At 44.5% G+C, this 20,298-nt stretch overlaps 1 protein-coding gene across 1 annotated transcript; it reads right to left on the bottom strand.

The window, feature by feature from the left end:
- Positions 1-9,792: 9,792 nt before the first annotated feature.
- On the bottom strand, positions 9,793-19,961 carry NEFL (neurofilament light chain). The gene is made up of 4 exons (XM_081171563.1): positions 18,606-19,961; positions 13,265-13,389; positions 11,697-12,013; positions 9,793-10,447 (listed from the first exon to the last, which is right to left on the bottom strand). Exons 1-4 carry the CDS (start codon positions 19,656-19,658, stop codon positions 10,251-10,253), a joined length of 1,692 nt encoding a protein of 563 aa, XP_081027689.1. The 5' UTR covers positions 19,659-19,961; the 3' UTR covers positions 9,793-10,250.
- Between the last annotated feature and the right edge of the window lie 337 nt (positions 19,962-20,298).

A 20,298-nucleotide genomic window follows, 5' to 3' on the forward strand; every position in this document is an offset into this window, starting at 1 on the left:
GAGCTAGATGGAGCAATTGTCTGTTTTTATGGACCCTGCCCAAAGTTAGGTTACAATCCTATGCATGTTTACCCACAGCAAAGACAGTGGGAATTGCTTCTCAGCAAACATGCCCACTAAGTTCTACTCAGAATACAGTGGTACCTCTAGTTATGAACTTGATTCGTTCCGGAGGTCCGTTCTTAACCATTGCTTTCACCAATGGGGCCTCTTGGCCGCCGGGACACGATTTCTGTTCTCATCCTGGGGCAAAGTTCTCAACTCGAGGTGACTCTTCCGGGTTAGCGGAGTTTGTAACATGAAGTGTTTGTAACCTGAGGCGTTTGTAACTCAAGGTACCAGTGTAGACCCATTGGAATGAGTGCACCTGTTAGTCATGTATTTTTACTTCAATGGGTCAACTCTGAGCAGTATTAGCATGTGATACAACCCATAAGATTGTGCTCTGCAAGTAGATCCCTAATTCAGACTGGGAGTAAATCTGCAGCCCAAGGCTGAAGAGGTTCTAGAACAGAGGTAGGTGAATTTCAGGACTGCTTGATGTCCATCGGTCACAATCAGAAGCAAAATCAGAGTATGGAGCCAGTTACTGGTAGCAGCCCATAAGTCATTCACTGATTAACCTGCATATATCCACAAACATAAACACAAATCACATCTAATACAAAACTTGAAAACAGACCACCCATGCTGAGCAAACTTGGTCAATCAATTGATATTGATATTTTACAGGTGAGGGACGCGGGTGGCGCTGTGGGATAAACCACAGAGCCTAGGGCTTGCCAATCAGAAGGTCGGCATTTCAAATCCCCACGACGGGGTGAGCTCCCATTGCTCGGTCCCTGCTCCTGCCAACCTAGCAGTTTGAAAGCATGTCAAAGTGCAAGTAGATAAATAGGCGTTTCCGTGTGCTGCTCTGGTTCGCCAAAAGCAGCTTAGTCATGCTGGCCACATGACCCGGAAGCTGTACGCCGGCTCCCTCGGCCAATAAAGTGAGATGAGCGCCGCAACCCCAGAGTCGGTCACGACTGGACCTAATGGTCAGGGGTCCCTTTACCTTTAATACTGAAGTTGAGAGATAAGCATAATATTTTGATTTTTTTTTTAAAAAAATGATTAATTGTACACTATTGACTATTAGAAATCCTTGCTGATCTACTGCATATCTTTTCCAGTAGATTCTGATCTAAGTTGTCCCCCCACCCCAATCCTCATACATTTATGTGCTGCTTCCATACATTGGAATCAAAAGGCTGCTGAGCACCTGAAGACAAGATACATACCCCTTATGAAGTATATGGTTCTGCAAAAGAAACTACCAACTCCACACTATTATGCAGTCAGTTATCTCAATTTAAAGAGGAAATAAATAAATGTAAAACCACATCATCCAAATTTGCTATCTGCAGGCAACTTAATGCCCCAAACTCTAGCTTTCATAGATGTGAATGCAAAAACAGCCACTCTCTGGGTTTCTACCTCCATTAAGAAGACCTGTCCATTGTGCAACTTCTTCAATACAGTGAAGGGTCTCTTTTGCACTCACTCTTGATCTTGCTCTCATGAAGGCTATACCTGTGGAGGAGACCATACATACTGGATCTGCCCCTGATATTGCCTGCCTGCTCCATACATCTGTATGTCCAGTGCAACTTTGGTAAAAGCTACTTATGTGCATACAGTTGTACACATAGCACCTAACACACAGATGGTAAGGAAGACAGGGGGGCTGGTTGGTAAACAAAGGGCCTTCAGACATGGTCCTCCTCCCCTGCCATGTATTTGGTCTATGCATGGAAGTAGACATGAATGTGTGTGTGTGTGCGTGCATGTGTGTCTATCCTTCTCTCCCACTCATGCATACAAGCACAAAGGACTAAATTGCTAAGGGTCCCAAGTTACCCAGTTGGCTTTGTGGCTGGGCAGGATTTGTATCCACTGCCAGGGTCTCTATGGTATAAGTCCTCTACCCAGGCGTGTGGTCTCCAAATATATAGCTGGATGTCAAGTCTCATCAGCCACAGACATAGCATGCCCAGTGGTCAGGGATGATGGGAGCTGGAGACTTCTGGAGGACAAGTTACCCATCCCTGATCTAGCCACTACGCTATGCTGGATCTTGGTTATCAAGATCTGTCATTGAATTCCAGGGAACAAGGTCTTGCATATTCTTCTACGAGACCCTCCCTTTCCACCCATGGGTCAAAGCTGTATCTCCAGCATCCTTTTGTAGATTCAGCATTAGTACTTTTTTATCTACAGCTGAAGTGTGTGTGTGAATGTGCAGAACAAGCCAATTTGAGTGTTTCCCCCAAATACATTTATGCATCTAAAATGCCCAGTGGAGTTGCCATTTCAAAATATTTATAAATAGGAGAGTTTAATTCTGATGAATATTTCATTTTGCCATGAGGTTTCATCTGCTGACATATAACATCATACAGAGAAGTGCAAGCATTTTCTCTTTTGTCCAATCTGCACTGATGCTTCTCTCTCTCTCTCTCTCTCTCTCTCTCTCTCTCTCTCTCTCTCTCTCTGTGTGTGTGTGTGTGTGTGTGTGTGTGTGTGTGTGTGTGTGTTAAACACAGTGTAAACTTCTGATGGGAATAATTGATTCAGAAACCCTCAGAAGATTGTTAATCCTTCACAAAGCCTGTGCAGATTCTGTTTAATTGTGGGGGGAAATTTAGAGCAGATGCATAGATATAGATCAGATCTACCAATGGAGGGTGGTCCTTTAGGGCTAGTGGGGCACTGCCCCACCAACCTCAATTTGCCCTCAGCCAACCCCTGCCTGCCTGCCTTTTTACTTGCAACCAGTTATGGGGTGGCTCTTGCTGTCAGCTTCTTCCTCCTCCTCCTTAGTCTCAGTGTTGCCCTTGTGGAACTCAGCAGGGATGAGGATGGGGACAAAACTAGAATGAGACAGGCTCTGCCTGTCATTGTCTCTGACGCTACCTGCTGTTGGGCTCCCTGCTTTCCATCCCATCAGTCCCAGTGGACACCAGCCATCACTGAGATAGAGATGAAGACATCATGCCATGACTACCCAAAGAGCCCTGACATTTCACAACCAGAAAAAAGATGTCAATTGTTACACTAAAGAGCCACTTTGCTTCAACAGAATTTATCATTTTGCGGAAATTTTCCTGCAAGGCCACTTAGTCCAAGGTTATAAAGGTAAAGATAAAGGGACCCCTGACCATTAGGTCCAGTCGTGGCCGACTCTGGGGTTGTGGCGCTCATCTCGCTTTATTGGCCAAGGGAGCCGGCGTACAGCTTCTGGGTCATGTGGCCAGCATGACTAAGCCGCTTCTGGCGAACCAGAGCAGCACATGGAAACGCCATTTACCTTCCCGCTGGAGTGGTACCTATTTATCTACTTGCACTTGACGTGCTTTCAAACTGCTAGGTTGGCAGGAGCAGGGACCGAGCAATGGGAGCTCACCCCGTTGCGGGTATTTGAACCGCCAACCTTCTGATCAGCAAGTCCTAAGGCTCTGTGGTTTAACCCTCAGCGCCACCCACATCCCTAGTCCAAGGTTATACACACCCTTGATTGTGCCCTGTCTTCCCCCACAAAGTATTCCTTAGTATTTGAACTGCCTGGGGATGAAGGGAGTGCCTGGGTATAATAAAAATCAGTCATGGAATATGATTTAATGCAAAGGCTAAGCCTCAACGGGCGTGAAGTAATTCTACAAATAAGGGCACCGCTACACATGAGCAGAGTGCATTGCTTTCTGTTGCCCTGGAAAAACTAGTCTCCCCCCAGAAAATATCTCCACAGTTTGGAAAACCTACTAAAGGGGTCCTCGCTGGGTAAAATGATACCCATTTCTGCTCTGTCTGCAAGGCTCCAACATAAACAAGCCCCCTTTAATTCAGCTGGAGTTACTTTGTCTGTATCTGTATCTCTGTCTTTGCCGGGCAGGATGTAAAACGCCAGCAAAAGTTGTCTCGGTTCTTTTCTTTTCTTCCCCCCTCTCCCCCCACCTCCTCCGCCCTCCAATTTGCCTGGTACGCGGCTCTCCTGTACTGCAATGCGTCAAAGCGAAGCTCCGAGATTGAGCCACGAGACCGACGAGGTGACTGTTCCTAGCGAAACCAGGAGGGACGTCCCACGGAGACGCAGGTTTGCCAAAGGAGCGGCGGCGGTGCTCTGTGGCTGCTGGATTTCCCTGAGCTTCGGAAAGTAAGCCCTCCCCCCAATTGTCTGCTGGAGCGCAGTCTGTCTTCATGAGCAGCTTAGGGACTCTACCGCAGCCCTTCAGAACTTCAGTCATTTTTCCTTTAAGAAACAAAAACCCGACCGGCAAGGACAAAAGAACTTTCGCTCTTTCTAACACACTTTTATTGATTTACCTAACAGCCTTTCTAAACCAGTTTGGGTTTTGTTTGTTTTTTTAAAAAGCTATTAAGCGGTATGCAGCAATATCCCATATATCCCATAAAAATTCAGTAAAACTGGATTAAAATGCAGGTATTTAACAGGATGCAATTTTATGGGTCAGAGAAAGCCTTAACCAAAAGATGTGGGTTGCATCCAATGCTAGGTCCATTTAGAGTAGACTCATTGAAATTATTGACAGTGACTAACTTATGTCTATTAGAGTATGGGTCTACTCTAAGTAATTGTTAATTGGATACACTCCTGTGTTTTACAAGATGTTTGAAAAAGTGATGGTGGAACAATGCCCCCCCATATCCCTTTAGATCCCTTGATCTTTACTTCCATTTGGAATAGTGATGGCTTCATTGAACAATTCACAGAGATCTAGCTGCATATACAGTAAAAGCACCCAAGATACTGCAGTTCTTAAAGCAAAATATTGGAGATGTCATCCCTACTAGAATAGATGGGATGTGGAGCTGAGCTCAGCATTTATGGCAAAATTAATGAATTCTGCAAAGACTAAGAGGTGGGGAGAGAAAGCAAAACTTGAATAATTTTAATGCAAATTGGATGTCATTTATTGATTTCTGTAGAATCAATTGTTTATAGCCCAAGGCTAACCTCTGTTTCTCAATCTTTTAAAGTTAATGTTAAATTCAAAAGTTTATGTGTTCTGTATTAATTTGTTTATAACCACCATCCTAAACGTTACATTATTCTTGGGATATTTAATGACTTAGGCTGCAGTCGTAACCCTACTTTCTAAAACCCTAGAGTCATTTGCTGATATATGTTTCTCTTGTACTGTTTCTTCAAACCAGGCATGTCCAAAGTCCATTTCGGGGGCCTAATCTGGCCCACTGGTCAGTTAAATCCAGCCCCAACTTCAATCCTAAAAAAGGTCAACAACTTTAGGTGGCCCTTTGGGCAGCCCTGGTGGCCCTTCACTTCATCAAATCTGGCCCTCTTCGAAAAAAGTTTGGACACCACTGCTTCTAAACCAATTAAATACTAGTAATGGAAAAGAAAAGGATCCAAAAAATATCTGAGCAGGAAAGTTAGTCTGTCTGTTGCAGCAAAAATAACAGTGAGTCCTGCAGTACCTTAAAGATTAACAAATCTAAAACTTATGCATAAGCTTTCATGCATTTGATGAAGTAGACTCGACATACACAAAAGCTTATGCCACCTCAAATTTATTTAAAGTGCCGTAAAGTTGAAGTTTTCGAACAAGATGTGTTCCCATTAGATAATCAGAGGTTTTATTATAGCACTCTCATTTCTTTCCCTGCTGTTTATTTGTGCATTTCACCTTGACTTTCCCACTCACTAAAAGGAGAGCCGTTTTGCAGGCTTCCATTCCAAGCAGTCCATGGTCTTCCTGGCTTTAATGCCAGCATCATTAGAAGTTGATTTAGGTGCACCAGTTATGTCTATGTCAATCACCCTTTACTCAGAATGAGGCAGTGACACTAAGGAGGTAGAATTCTGCTCAGTGCTGAAGGTGAGGGATCATGCTCCTCCCACCCAACATGAGAAAGTAATTATCATAACAATTTGGTCCTATGCTAATGTACTGCATGGTGGAAAGTGTTTTTCAGATGTACAGCAAAATGCATATGTATGCATGATTCACACACAGTAAAGTGAACGACTCTGGGGTTACAGCTCTCATCTCGCTTTACTGGCCGAGGGAACCGACGTTTGTCCGCAGAGTTTTTCCAGGTCATATGGCGAAACCAGAGCAGCACATGGAAATGCTTTTTACCTTCCGCCAGAGTGGTACCTATTTATCTACTTGCACTTTGACGTGCTTTCAAACTGCTAGTTTGGCAGGAGCTGGGACTGAACAACAGGAGCTCACCCCATCACAGGGATTTGAACCGCCGACCTTCCAATTGGCAAGCCCAAGGCTCAGTGGTTTACATCACAGCGCCACCCATGTCTTAGTTCAGACCTAAATTGGTTTTATTATTTATTTTTGAAAAATGAGCAAGGAAACCCCTAAATTGGTGTCTTAATCATGGGCATAGCCAGGTGGGTGGGAGGGGAGCTGCTCCCCAAAATCAAATAAGTAGAAATAACCAACTGCTCAACTGTGTTGCAGATAACTTGGTTCTGCCCCCCCATGCCTGCCCCCCTAAAATAAATCCTGGCTATGCTCAAGGTATTACTATTCCAACAAAATGAGTGACTAGGCATGTGCAGAGTGCCTTTCTTTCAAATTCCTACTCTGAGCGCTTGCACACACATTAATATACCCTTGGCATAAATCCAATCACCTATTTCAAAAGTTGACACAAGTGTGATTAATCTGTGGCCCTAGGAGTAGGGTTTCATGCAGCCTAGTTTCAAAAGTCCTCTGCAACAAGCAATTTAAACATCTGGTGAGACAGACAGTGCAGTCCAGTGCAGTGCAGTGAAAGAGAGAGAGACCCCACCCATAATTAATAAGTGAGCCCTCGTGGGTTGCCCTCTGAGGGACTGTGGCTCTCACCAGCTATAAACAGCAACAACAGTTCCCTACATGTGGGTGAAGACACTGCTCTTCAGCTAGTGGATTGGGACCTCTAGGAGGATCTGCAGTCAAATCACAAATGCATGATTGCTATCCCCAAACTTGCGTGGTGGAAATGGAAACAATAGAAACTTAACCTTTACTTCTTCATCCTGTCACCGCACTCTTCTTACCTGCAATGGGGTAGGATGTCTGCTAAGCTCTCTGGGGAATGCACTCCATTTTGAACCGGACAATGGACTTTTGTAACTTTTAAGAATTATTGCCTGTCTGATTTTCATCACTGTAATTGTTGAATCTGAGCAAGACTATGATGTGAGTAAACCTTGTATTTTTCCTGTTTACTTAAACAGTCTGAGTAATTTCTTTGTTAAGAGGGAAACATAAAGAGGGAGAACGTGATCCAAGTCTGCCTAAGCATCCTTGGATATCATAATTGTTGTAGAAAGTTATGCAACCTTGTCCCAAATAGCTTCTAAATATAAGCTATACACAGTGGTGATTTTTAACTCTGCCGAATTACTGTAGGTACTTGCATTCTCACACATGTGAAAAGAGAAAGGACATTTATTACGTAAATAAATTATCCTCTCCTTCTCATTAAAATCTATCCAATCCACTTAGAATCATAGAATCATAGAATCATAGAGTTGGAAGAGACCACAAGGGCCATCGAGTCCAACTCCCTGCCAAGCAGGAAACACTTACTGGATCACAACCTGAACCAAGGTGGGCTGCAACAGGAGCAACCTGAACCAAGGTGGGCTGCAACAGGAGAATGACCACCATACAATCATATGGTAAAAGATTAGGAAATGGGTCCCCAAATGGATATTTGGGTGGAAAGTGGGTCCTGCATCTGAAAAGATTGGAGATACCTGGTTTAATATACCTTTATCAGACTGCATCAAATTAACCCAAGTGTTGGGCACTTTTGGCCCTCCAGATGCTGATGAATCACAGTTCCTATCATCCATGGCCATTGGCCACACTTCTTGGGGCTGATGGGAGTTGTAGTTCAGCAATATCCGGAGGGTCAAATGTTCTCCATGCCTTGGCTACCACAAGACTACAGAGGAGGTAATTATTGTTAGAGTTTTTTGGGGGGGTGGGGTAGTCTCCCCTTAACGCTAAATTTAGTAAAGGAGTAGAATTTAGCTGATTTTTGGAGTATGAAAGGAAGATACCAGGCCAGTGCAAAACACAGGCTGGACCAGTTCTCCTGTTCAGGAGATCACTGATAGTGATACCATTAGCAACACAAGGAGCACTAAGTACTGAGCCATGCAAATACTTCCCCTGGCTTGTGGAAGTGGACAAAAGCAGAAGAATTGAGAAGGGGGTGGCCAGGGGTAACACAGTGGTGTGTTGTTACCACATGAAGAAAGGTGTCCTTTTGAAACAGGACTGGTTTTCTGCAAGTGCTACTGGGAAGGAGGGGGAGGAAGTGGGCAGAATTCCATGTGGGGACTGGAGGGCAGCAGCCATGCTGGCTGGAGCAGTCTATTATAGAGACACAGGGATGGTGCTTAGGGTGCCTCTGAATCCACTGTTGTGCTGCTGGGAATACAAGCCCCTCTTGGGATGCAAATGCTATGAAATTTCAGCACAGCACTAGTAGTTCTGCAACTCTAGTTTTGCAAACTAGTTGTTTTCTGCTGCTCCAGAGAAGCGGACACGGAGCAATGGATCCAAACTACAAGAAAGAAGATTCCACCTAAACATTAGGAAGAACTTCCTGACAGTAAGAGCTGTTCAACAGTGGAATTTGCTGCCAAGGAGTGTGGTGGAGTCTCCTTTTTTGGAGGTCTTTAAGCAGAGGCTTGACAACCATATGTCAGGAGTGCTCTGATGGTGTTTCCTGCTTGGCAGGGGGTTGGACTCGATGGCCCTTGTGGTCTCTTCCAACTCTATGATTCTATGATTCTATGATTCTAACCCAGTCCAGACGCTGCCCCTTTGTTTCATTTCAGTGTGCTACTCACTCCTTCTCTGTATCCTGTGGCACCACTTTTTACAGTGAAATTTACAGTGCATCAGGTGATGTGGGCCATTCTTCTGCCACAATAACTGTTAGCTTGAAAGATACCACAAGATGCTGTTTGTGCTGGGCCAAGATTAACCCATTTAATTTACATGATCCATTTAATTGGGAATTACACGGGCTGTGCTAGTGAATGGTTCCTTAGATGTTGAGGAGGGATATGACCCTCCAGATGTTGTTGGACTCCCGTAAGCTCCAGCAATCAGCAAAGTCAATGGTTAGGAATAATGGTAGTCCAACAATGTTTGGAGAGCTACAAGTCCCCCACTCTTGAGTTGAAGGGTGTTATGTCCTCCTCATCTGATTGGGATTATTCCAGGGGAAATGTGTGATGATTTCCTGCCTGCCTATTCTTAATGAGGACACCAGAGGTGTGATTTCCCTTTTCACTATTCTACTCTGCAAAGCTTTTGAGAGGAATCACTTTCAGTGTTATCCCAACACATCCTCTTCACACTCTTTTTGTTTCATTATCTTGGCTCCAACAATTATTTCCCACCAGAGGCAGGCTTAAAGTTGCTCACTGTTGCATGTGGAAGCTCTTCAGGCAATAAATGAGATGCTCAAGCAAAGCTTCTCACAGCCTTGCTTCCTGAAGATGCCCAGGAGCATCTGGTGGGGTTGCCATCACTGAAATGGATGGATTTCACCATTCAGCATTGGTTTCTTCACCATCAATGTGTTTAGTTTCAAATGTAGCAATCAGACAAGGGCTTACGTGGGAGTAAGCCCTACAAAACATGATAAGTCTTACTTCCAATCATTTATAGAATTGGCTGTAAACTTTTTGCAGTAAATCATGAATGGGAAATATTGAAGACACACAACAAAAAATTGTGTATGCAGCTTTGTTTTAACTTTATTGACTAGCTTGATTTCACAGACTTCATTGTTGTTATTATTGTTAGTCACCATCCAAGGTTTCCAGAACAACTTTGAAAGTAGCTTTGACATATATATATTTCCCCCCCTTCCCTACTGGCTTCCCTGCTTTTTAAAAATTTGATTTGATTTGATTTTTAATATACGTAGGTATCTATTTGGGTTTGAATCAGTCAAATTGCACGTTGCTCTGGGACTCATTAGAAGACACCATGCTTAGTTTGGTAGCAGCCAGTGGGACACATGGCAAGCGTTAGGGTTCCTTTGCATCAAAAGGGGAGAGGGGGAACAGAGGCATAGAGACAATTAACTTCTTTAAACCTAAGAACAGTAGGGGGATTTAAATACATGGCACAGCAATTTTAGCTCAGTCACTTAAACTATCTGGGAAACCTACATCCAAGTCTATATCAATCCTTCTTCTTCTCTTTAGGGGCTTCTTCTTCACCAGCATCCTCTTGTTCATCTTCGCCTTCCTTTTTCTCTCCCTCATCTGCTTCCTCAGCAGCCTCTTCTTCTCCTCCCTCTTCTTCTTCTCCTTCTCCTTCTTCACCTTCGCCTTCTTCCTCTTCTCCTTCACCCTCTTTAGATTCTTCTTCCGTGGCTCCTGGAAGAAAAGGTACAACAACAACAAAAAGAGTGAATGGTTCACTGCAGCATGAAGTAGGCAGAGTTGGCAATGGATGCTGTTCTATAGTCACTTGGAGAAGACCAGGAGTAAGCCCTGCTTGAAAGCATTTCATGGTAATACATTTCTCAACATGAGAAGGCAAAGAAAGGGGGCAGAAGGCAAGGACAGCAGCTGCCCCCCTCACTTCCTGGGCCTTCCCAACATGGATAGTAAAGTAGATTATGGGTTGTAGCCAATGCTGATTCTGCTCCAAACAGACCCACTGAAGTCCACAGACACAGAATTATAGAATTGTACAGTTGGAAAGGACCCCAAGGGTCAACTAGTCCAAACTCCTACAATGCAGGAATCTCAGCTAAAGTATCCATGACAGGTGGCCATCCAACCTCTGCTTAAAAACCTCTAACGAAGGAGTACACCAACTTCAGAAGGAGTTCGTTCCACTGTGGAACAGCTCTTACTTTTGGATTAGTACAAAGAGGATGGGTTTAAATTCCAACAAGGGGAAACTCTGTTTTGTCCAGAAGGCGGGTGCTTGAAATAAGTCAAAGTTTATGAAGAGCTTTTCGGATTAGTCAGACATCCAGTGGAAATGAGGTTCATTAATTTCAGTGCATCCACTCTGAATAGGACTAGCATTGGCTACAAACCTATGTTTGCTCTACTTATTAATCTGAATGAGAAGGTTCATTTAAACCAGTTTCTGTGCATGCCCAGGGATACTATGATGGAGAAGAAGGGGGTTCATGCTTTACCTCAAGTAGCAGAACATATTGGGCCAGCCCTGTTTCTGAAGTCTTCAAAAGAGATTTTTAAAATTATTTTTCTGATTTTAGCTAATCTTGGATTCTTTCTTTCTGCAAATAGTTCTGTTTAAATGGAATAAATAATACACTGGAACCAACAGCACTCTGCTCCATAATGGACACCATCTCATTGAAGTAATTGGAACCAAAGCAAATTCAGATAAGAAACTTCAAATGTGCAAATTTCTGAGATTAAATTACTAGTGTTTTTTTAAATAAACAAATAAATCCTTACATATCATACTATGTTTTTCATATCAGCAAAAGTGTTGTTGTTGTTTTATAAAAATCAGTATCTACAGGCTAAAGCTCCTCTACTGGCTAGCAAGGCCAATCTTACCCCTTAATAACTGTTGATATATACTATTGTTGTACTGTGTGCTCTTTTTGTTAGGGATGGGAGAAAACAGCAACTGTACCTTCTTCCTCTCCTTCCCCTTCTCCCTCTCCCTCTCCTTCCCCTTCTTCTTTCTCCTCTTCCTCTCCTTCTGAAGGGGGAGACTCTTTGGCCTCTTCTACTTTGGATGCTTCAATCGTCTCCTCCACTTCAATCTGTTCTTCTTGCACATGGCTGGAGTAATATGCAGGGAAGGAGCGGGCGGACATCAAGTAGGAACTGCTCTGCAAACCGCTGTAGGCTGACCTTCCAAAGGTGGAGCCGCTCTGCGTATAACCACTGCTAATGCTTCCAACGCTGGTGAAACTAAGCCGGGTCTCTTCACCTTCCAGAAGTTTCCTGGGGGAGGGGGAGGAAGAAGCACATGAGCATCAGGCAATCGGAATAATAGAATAGATGGAAATTTATTAAAGAAGATTGCTATTAGACAATGATATCATGTCAATGGATTTACCATGAGTGAGTAAAATGCACGCGCTCACACACACACACAAATCAGTCATATTTACATGCCCAAACCAAAGAAGCAGCCCTGAGGAGATGGCTTCTGCTCTCAGAAAGCAAGCAGCCTGGCCTCAGGGGCATAGAAGCACCCATCTCAAGCTTGCCACACTCTTCTGACATCATCAAACAGATCTCTATTCTCTACTTTTTGCCTTCTACTCACCTTCCCTTGTCTTTTTAGTTTGTGACATTGAGGGCATGGCCTGATCTTCTATTTGTCTGAAACTATAATTTTATAAAATACATATAATCTGCTGAGCTTCAGTTTCCAAAATGCACCCTTTGGGTGCGTTCCAACTACTCCCAGAACATGTCTGAGAGTCAGGAGGCTCCCATCTTCTCCATCTGGTGCCATCTGTTGAGGAGCTATGCATGATCATCACCATCAAAGCTGGGCAACCATTTCTTTGAGACAGAGTCTTCATCTGCTCAAAGAAACTGCAGGTGACCAAGGCTGTATGTGGCATCATTTGGGGGCAGGATTCATGATTCATGTCAGCTGAGGACTGACACTCAGATGTTCATTTTCACATGGGATTCATGTCAGCTGAGGACTGATACTCAGATGTTAATTTTCACATGGGATCACCCTCACTAGATGGTTGTGATGGTGTTGAGGCTGCCTTCAAAGTGCCTTCATGAACTTCATGGCCTTCATGGCCATACTTTCAATACTTTCATACTTTCAATGGCCATGAAGTCTGGTCATGAAATCTATTTAGAAGCTTTGTAAATTTTTAAATCTTCACTGGTCTGTGAAAGATCAATGCAGCTCACAGCTATACTGCTTGCCAAATTCCAACAAAAGTGTTAATTCTAAGTTTTCAGTGAAATCATATGTTAGAAATCAGTTACAATTCTTTATTTTGGAACTAGCTGAAGAGAAACTGAACGAAATATTTAACTCCCGTTGTCAAACATTGCATGTGTAAAGGCCGCCACCAATTTCAGCTGAAAGCACTTAAATAAAAAGGTGAATTAGGACCACAGTCTTCAACACAAAAATAAAAATAAAAAATACATTTATTTATTTTAGGAGGGATAAATAAATCTGTGATTGCTGAACATTTTTCTGAGATTACCTACCTGTATGCTGCAATTTCAATGTCCAGAGCCATTTTCACATTGAGGAGATCCTGATACTCCTTCAGATACCTAGCCATTTCACTCTTTGTAGTTCTCAGTTCATTTTCTAATTTGCTGACTGTATCCTGTTGGGAGCAAGGACAGAGATAAGAGCACAAACTCGTTCATTCTAGTAAAATTCAGAGAAATGCCACCATTGGATGGGTCAGAGGCTACATTCTTTCTTCCTTGACAAAGGAGAGTGTTCCTCACATTCAGTGGTCCAGTCACTTTGTAATGCTTGAAATTTCAAAAGGTATCTGAAACTTCTAACTTTTTTTCATGTAACCCATCACAAGCTTGTTTGCATTTCCACGAATTAAAAAAAACCAAACAACTTTCAGGAGGGTTTGAAAAATAGAGTTGTATTTATTCTAAGCTGGTCTACTCTGTATGTCCTATGTGTTATGCTGGGTACATGTCATATATTTTAAATACACCTCCTGCAAGATTCCTGGGAACTGTAGTTTGCTAAGGATGGTGGGAACTGCAGCTCTGGTAAACAACAGTTCTCAGAATTCGGGGGGGGGGGCTACTTTAAGTGCTCTGTGTGTTCACAGCCTAAATCAATTTTTTTCACTGCTAAATTTGTTGGCGTTATCCATGGTTAAGAATGGGGCTAGAAACCTGGTCCACAAATTTTGTTAAATTGATTTAAGATTTAAAGAAAGTGAGTTTATACCCAACCTGTCCTAACAGAACTTGCTTCTACATAATGGGCACAATTCACAGAAGCCCAAGACACACCTATTCCCTTTGCTTTCTTTACTTCACTTGCTGTAGATTGGACAAAATCTTCTTATAATGCTGGTCTCATTCAAAAACCAGCTAAGGCTACAAACTTAGGAGAACGTCCCATTGAACTCACTTTGACTCGCTGCTGATATAGGTAAGTTTGCACTCTTGCAGCCCCTTAAAGACTAAGAAACATTGTCACATCAGATTTCATGGGCTAGATGAAGTGTTCCCAACCTTTTTGGATCTGGGGACACATCTAAGAGGCTCGCAAGATGCCTGTTTCAAAGAAGAAAAACTGGTGGTGCTCAAAACCTCCCCCCTCCCTCAAACCCAAACAAATCAGAGATAGAAAGAAACAGGCAATACATCCCAAAACAGGCACACTTTCCCCAAGCAACCAAAACAAAAATCCACTAAAAAAAGAAGAAGCTTAAAACTTCAGAGGGGCCTGGAACCTTGTTGAATACCAAGGATTTTCTGAGATTGATGTGGTGCCCATGGATGCCAGGATGGGAACCCGAGGGCTAGGCAGTGCATCTGGTGAAGTGGATTTGAGTCTACAAAAGCTTGTACCATAATAAATGTGTTGGTCTTTATATTGTGCAAAAAGACTGGTTTTGCAGTAACAGAGTAATATGGCTATGATTCTGGAACTTGTTTCATCAGATCAAACTCCAGAAACAGTCAATCTTAAATTCAGCTGCTGCTATTTTACTAAATTGTAGGTCAAATTGACAAGAACATATTCCATTTGCAGTCCTCAAAGGCTACATTTAGAGGGTTGTTTAATGCATAATGAGCTCCCGGTAGTTCTTTTTCCCTGCGCTTATCATTAATTTTCCCTGTATCTTTTGAATTTTTTAGCATGATCTTGCTAATGAAAGTCATGAAGAATTAACACAGTTTCCTGTTCATTGGATAGCAGCTTTTTAGTTCAGTCTTCCAGCATAATAACAAATAGGCATGGCATAAACAAAGAAACATCATTTATTTTAATATAATCCTTATGAAGAATCACACATACAAGCAAACACCCAGAATTAAAATTATATTCATGCAACTGAATAGTACTTTAACTATGCATTGTTAATAGCATGTATTTGATTTTAGCTGTTGACTATAATGCTAAGTCCAGTGAAACTGGAACATTTGGTTTTATGCTAGTTTTAACTTCGTTGCTTATAATGAGACAAAGGATGCAACGGGACTTACTTCTGAGTAAGTAGGCTTAGGATTGTATTGTATGTATAGTTTTGATCCAAAAGCTGAAGCTTAATAATTTTATAGTTTGTGCTGCCTATTAAATTGTAATTTATCTGAATTAACTGGAGTATTTCTAATTCTTTGTTTCATAACAGGGAGCATTTTTTCTCTCTCTATCCCTGCAGATATCATTGAATCATAGATAGAATCATAGAATTGTAGAGTTGGAAGGTACCCCAATACAATGCAGGAATATATTGAACTGGGAATATATTGTATAGTTGCCAAAGTGAGGAGTTTCATATCAGTTTTTCCATATCATTTCCATATCAGTTTTGAAAGGTGGTTTCCCCCCTCTTTTTTCATTTTGAAAACTTTCCATTTAAAAACAACAACAATGGAACTTACTATTTAATGTATTCTTAGCACTGTCCATTTATCTTTTTTTTTTTTTGCAAGGCACCACAAAGTAACAAGAATTAAAACAGAAGAAAATTTAAGTCAGACGCATTACAAGGGTTTAAGTTCATTTGCTCTTGTTCTTACTAAACTTTGTTCAATAAATTATGGGGTGACCCTGAATTTAGGTCTTAGTGTAACAAGAAATTGCATTTTTAAAATCTCTACCAACTCCAAAACCTCCCATACAGCCTAGTTTAAAAATGAATTAAGCTAGATAAATTGGAATCTAGATTTAAGATTTTGATTCTGAATTATGCTTTATCACAAGGGACTAGATTAGAATCAAGGGACTAGATTAGACTCAACCTCCAGTCATATGATGCTACAAAGATTATTTAGTTCCCTTTAAATATTGAAGACCCCAGGGAATAAATTGGCTTAAATCTAGATAGGTTTGTGTAGTGTGTGGTGATACAGCTGGTGCCTTAGAATTTAAGGATAAAAAGGATAGATAACATTGTTACATGGCTAGGAATCTTGTATTGCAGCAAGCAGGCATTGGTTTCAGACCCTGGTGTGCTGGACAGCTCCCAGGTTAAACTGGGTGGGGCAAAAGTGGAGGTGGATGTTGGTGCATCCTCCAGCAGATGTTGGTGCATTGCACCATTACCTACTTGGAGGCTGCTGCCACGTTTTGTTAGGATGAGAAAACCTAGCTCTTTGTCGAGGACAAGAGACAGGAATTACATTCTCCAAGTGTATTAAATGGAATGCATGAATTTTAGCCAACATAAACACTTTAATCATGGCAGTATTGAACTTGCGTATATCCCAAAATGTCTCAAACATCTAACATGGACTGATTGAGAAGAAAGTTATCAAGGGGTGATGGATACCGGGGACATTGCCATTTGATGGGTGACTTTTACAAACTCAGCAAGATTTGCCTGGTGGTGCATCTATGGGCAAAAGTGACAGATAATACATAATAATGCCTACTGTGATATGCGGTGGAAAGGACCTGTTTCCTTCTCCTTAGATGTGTCATGTGGTAACCAGATAAAGGGCATGTATTTGATTCAAAGGGTGTTGTGATGAGACTGTCTGTTATTTGCCGCCGCCACTTTCTCAGAACCTCCTAAAGACCCAAACAAGCAGCCTAATTCACAATCTAAGCAGAATTTAAACAGATATATGACATTTGTGTTTACTATGACATAACCCAACTACCAAGTGAGTGCTTATGGGACTGCACAGATAAATCTCATGGAAATCCATGAGGTTGGCCAATGTTTTCTAAAACCACTTTCCTGGAAGCATAGTCCATTAAAACCATGTACCCAAGCAAACTTCTTTCCACTTTGCATTATAATAGGTTAAATCCCAAGCATCTTGAGCTGTGGATTAGGGTGGCGTTCTAGACCACCCTCCATTGGTTTCAGCAGAATTTACTTAAGATTCATAGTCAAATTACATACTTGCACGGGAGAGAAAAATGGGGGTGCAAAGTAGATAGTTGTGGCACCCTCATGCCACACATGGAGATACATCATTTTTCCTGCCCAGTCATACAGTTCAGTCTCAATCTGACTGAATCTCCACATTGATGAGAGAGAGAGAGTGAGTGAGAGAAAGAGGGAAATGCCACAATACAAAATTGCTTGGAAAATAAAAATTGGGGATGGGGAGCAGAGAGAAACCATGCTAAGACCTATTCATTAGCAAGCACACATGCCACATGGACTGTTATTAAGAGCACTGGGCTATTTCTATGCATTTTCTAGCTGAACAAGTTCTGGGGTTGACTCACTTCAAGCCCGTGTCTCAGGGGTCCCAAACACTCTACCTTAAATGAGAAGATGCCACCTGAAAGTAAGCACCATTGATGGCATCGGAAGTGGCTTCCCAGTCAGTGCTTAAGACGTCTGTCAAGTCAGAGTGGGTCTGCCTTGTGCAGCAGAAATGTCTGCTGCAGACACACCCATTGTGTCCTCTGGCAAACAGAAAATGTCTGGATGAGAGCTACACATCCTTACACCCACCTTGGACCCTATCATTGGATAGCAGCTGCCCAAGCCAAAGTACAAAGGTGTTAAAAGACACACACAACTGTGCTTTTCAAAGTCTGAAAGCAGTGTGTCTATGCTGAAGAAGGGAAAGTTAAGCTTCCCCCCCCCCCTGTGCTTTTTTCTCTAATAAAAATCCTGCCACCCATCTTGGGGGTGGGGAGGCATATGCACACTCATGGCTGCATAAAGCATGGAGACACTCTTTCATACAAAGGAAACAGAGCGGGGGGGGGGGATGCCAGCGTTAGCTTCTCCCCACTCAGTTGCAGAGGAGAGGATACCTCCTCCCATGGGCAGGGTGGGGTGGGTGGCTGCTACCATGAGGCAGTGAGGTAGTTGCCCCAGGCAGCTGATTTTGAGCTGTCATGAAAGGGCACCAAACTGATAGTTATTAATCATGCACTCCAATGCAGATCTACTCAGTGAGTATAGGACTGCAGTTGTACTTCGTTTCCTTCTGGGAGAGGGGAGAGAAGGACACCATTTGCTGCTCTGCCTTGGACAGCAAAACAAAAAAGGTGTATTGGGTTGGCTCCTCTCATTCATGCTCTCTCCTCTCTTCTGTCTGGTTGCAAATGAAATGCGCTCAACAAAAACTCCACCAGCATCCTAAGAGCCAGGGATTGGAAACCTGCGGCCCTCCAGAGGTTGTTGTTCTCCACTTCTCATCAGCCCCAGACAGCGAAGCTGGTGGGCTCTGGAAGAGCACAGGCTCCCCGTCCCTGGGTCGGGAGTGCCACCAGGACCTACAAATCCCCAGCACTCAGCCATTAAAGCTCAGTGGGTGACCCGGACCAGTCGCCAGCGCTTTGCCTTAACCCTAAAATTGGGAGGGGGGCTCCTTGGAAGAATGGTGGGGGTGTCAGTGTAATAAAAGGATAAAGACCCACCTGGAGGGAGGCGATGTCGGCGTTCTGCTTTTCCTCCAGCTCCTGCAGCTGCTTCTCGAGGGCTTCGTTCATGCCACGGGTGGCTTCAATCTCCAGCGTCTTGGCCTTGAGGAGGCGCCGGCTCTCGGAGACCTCGTCCTTGGCGGCGCGGACGGCGTCGGTGTTCTTGGCGGCGCTCTCGGTGAGGACGGTGAAGCGGCTGCGGAACCACTCTTCGGCGTTCTGCATGTTGCGGGCCGCCAGCTTCTCGTACTGGGCGCGGATGTCGCGCAGGGCGGAGGAGAGGTCCGGCTTGGCCGAGACGTCCATCTCGACGGAGAGGTGAGCGTACTGGATCTGGGCCTGGAGCTCGGCCAGCTCTTCCTCGTGCACCTTCTTGAGGAAAGCCAGCTCGTCGAGGAGGCTGTCGATGCGCTTCTCCAGCTCGGCGCGGGCCAGCGCCGCCTCGTCGGCGCCTTTGCGCACCTCCAGAAGGCGGGCCTCGGCGTCCTCGCGGCTGAGGATCTCCTCCTCGTAGCGCGCCTGCATGGCCCGCAGGGTCTCCTCCAGGCTCTCGCGCTCGCCCTGCAGCGCCTGCTTCTCGTGGGTGGCCTCCTCGGTGGCCAGGCGCAGCTCGCGGATCTCCTGCTCGTACAGCGCGCGGAACCTCGACGGCTCGGAGTGCTTCTGCCGCAGCACCAGCAGCTCGGCTTCCAGCACCTTGTTCTGCTGCTCCAGTTCGTGGACGCGCTCGATGAAGCAGGCGAAGCGGTCGTTCAGGTCCTGCAGCTGAGCCTTCTCCTGGCTCCGGATGGTCTTCAGGTCGTTGCTGATCGCCGCCACCTGGGTCAGGTCCAGGCTGTCCACCGAGGGCAGCAGGGAGGAGGAGGACGACGTGTAGCTCCGGCGCACCGACACCGAGGAGACGGGCGCCGAGAGGCTCGAATAAGTGGAGCGAGCCACCCCATAGCCGCCGCCGCTGCTGCTCCGAGCGCTGGACAGGTGCACCCGGGAGCTGTCCACATAGCGCCGCTTGTACGACGGGAAGTAAGTCTCGTAGCCGTAGGTGCTCATGGTGTCGGCTGCCGCTCGGGCGCTGCGAGAAGGGGAGAAAGAGGAAGAGGAGACGATGCCGCCGTCTAACAGAAGGGGAGAGGCTGCTCTGCGGACTGCTGCTCACGCTCGCTCTTATTTATACCGCCGGGGAGGCTCTGACGCAGCTACGACAGCTCGAAGGACTGGGTGCCAAAGGAGAAGAGCGAGGCTCTCTGCGCAAAGGGAAGGCGGGCAGGCGGAGCCTTTCCCCGGCCGGCCGGCCAGACACCCCTTGCCTTTTCCGGCCTTCCCAGTGCAGGGCCCCGAGTATTTCCCGTGGAACGACTCGGCCCACCCCCTTCCCTTTTAGCCACGCCTAGTTCGCAACCGGTCACGTCTTTTGTCGTGCTCTTTCTTTAAAGATATAATTTCACTGTTACTATTACCTGCAATAAAGTGTTGCAGTGCAGAGCACGACTGTCCAGGGTTCTAGCCAGCCACGCCCTTTCCCTGGACTCCCCCCCCCCCGCGCCCGTTATTGCATCTAAACAGCCTTATGAATCGACTCTGCAGGCTCAGGCTTCGCCTCGCTAATTTTTTTTTGGGGGGGGGGTCGTCTTCCCCGGAATGATGTTCTGCACCTATACAAAATGTAGAGGTTCCCCCTTGTCCGTAAGTG

This window comes from Podarcis bocagei (genome assembly GCF_964188305.1).
Source record: "Podarcis bocagei genome assembly, chromosome: 15".
Lineage (NCBI taxonomy): Eukaryota > Metazoa > Chordata > Lepidosauria > Squamata > Lacertidae > Podarcis > Podarcis bocagei.

Bases quoted from the DNA above. Each gene is read 5' to 3' on its own strand.
- NEFL (XM_081171563.1), bottom strand. From the start codon at position 19,658: ATGAGCACCTACGGCTACGAGACTTACTTCCCGTCGTACAAGCGGCGC. The intron at 12,014-13,264 runs GTAGGTAATCTC...CCCCTCCCCCAG, and splicing joins ATTGAAATTGCAGCATACAG to GAAACTTCTGGAAGGTGAAG. The intron at 10,448-11,696 runs GTACAGTTGCTG...CTTTTCTTCCAG, and splicing joins AGGGGAAGGAGAGGAAGAAG to GAGCCACGGAAGAAGAATCT.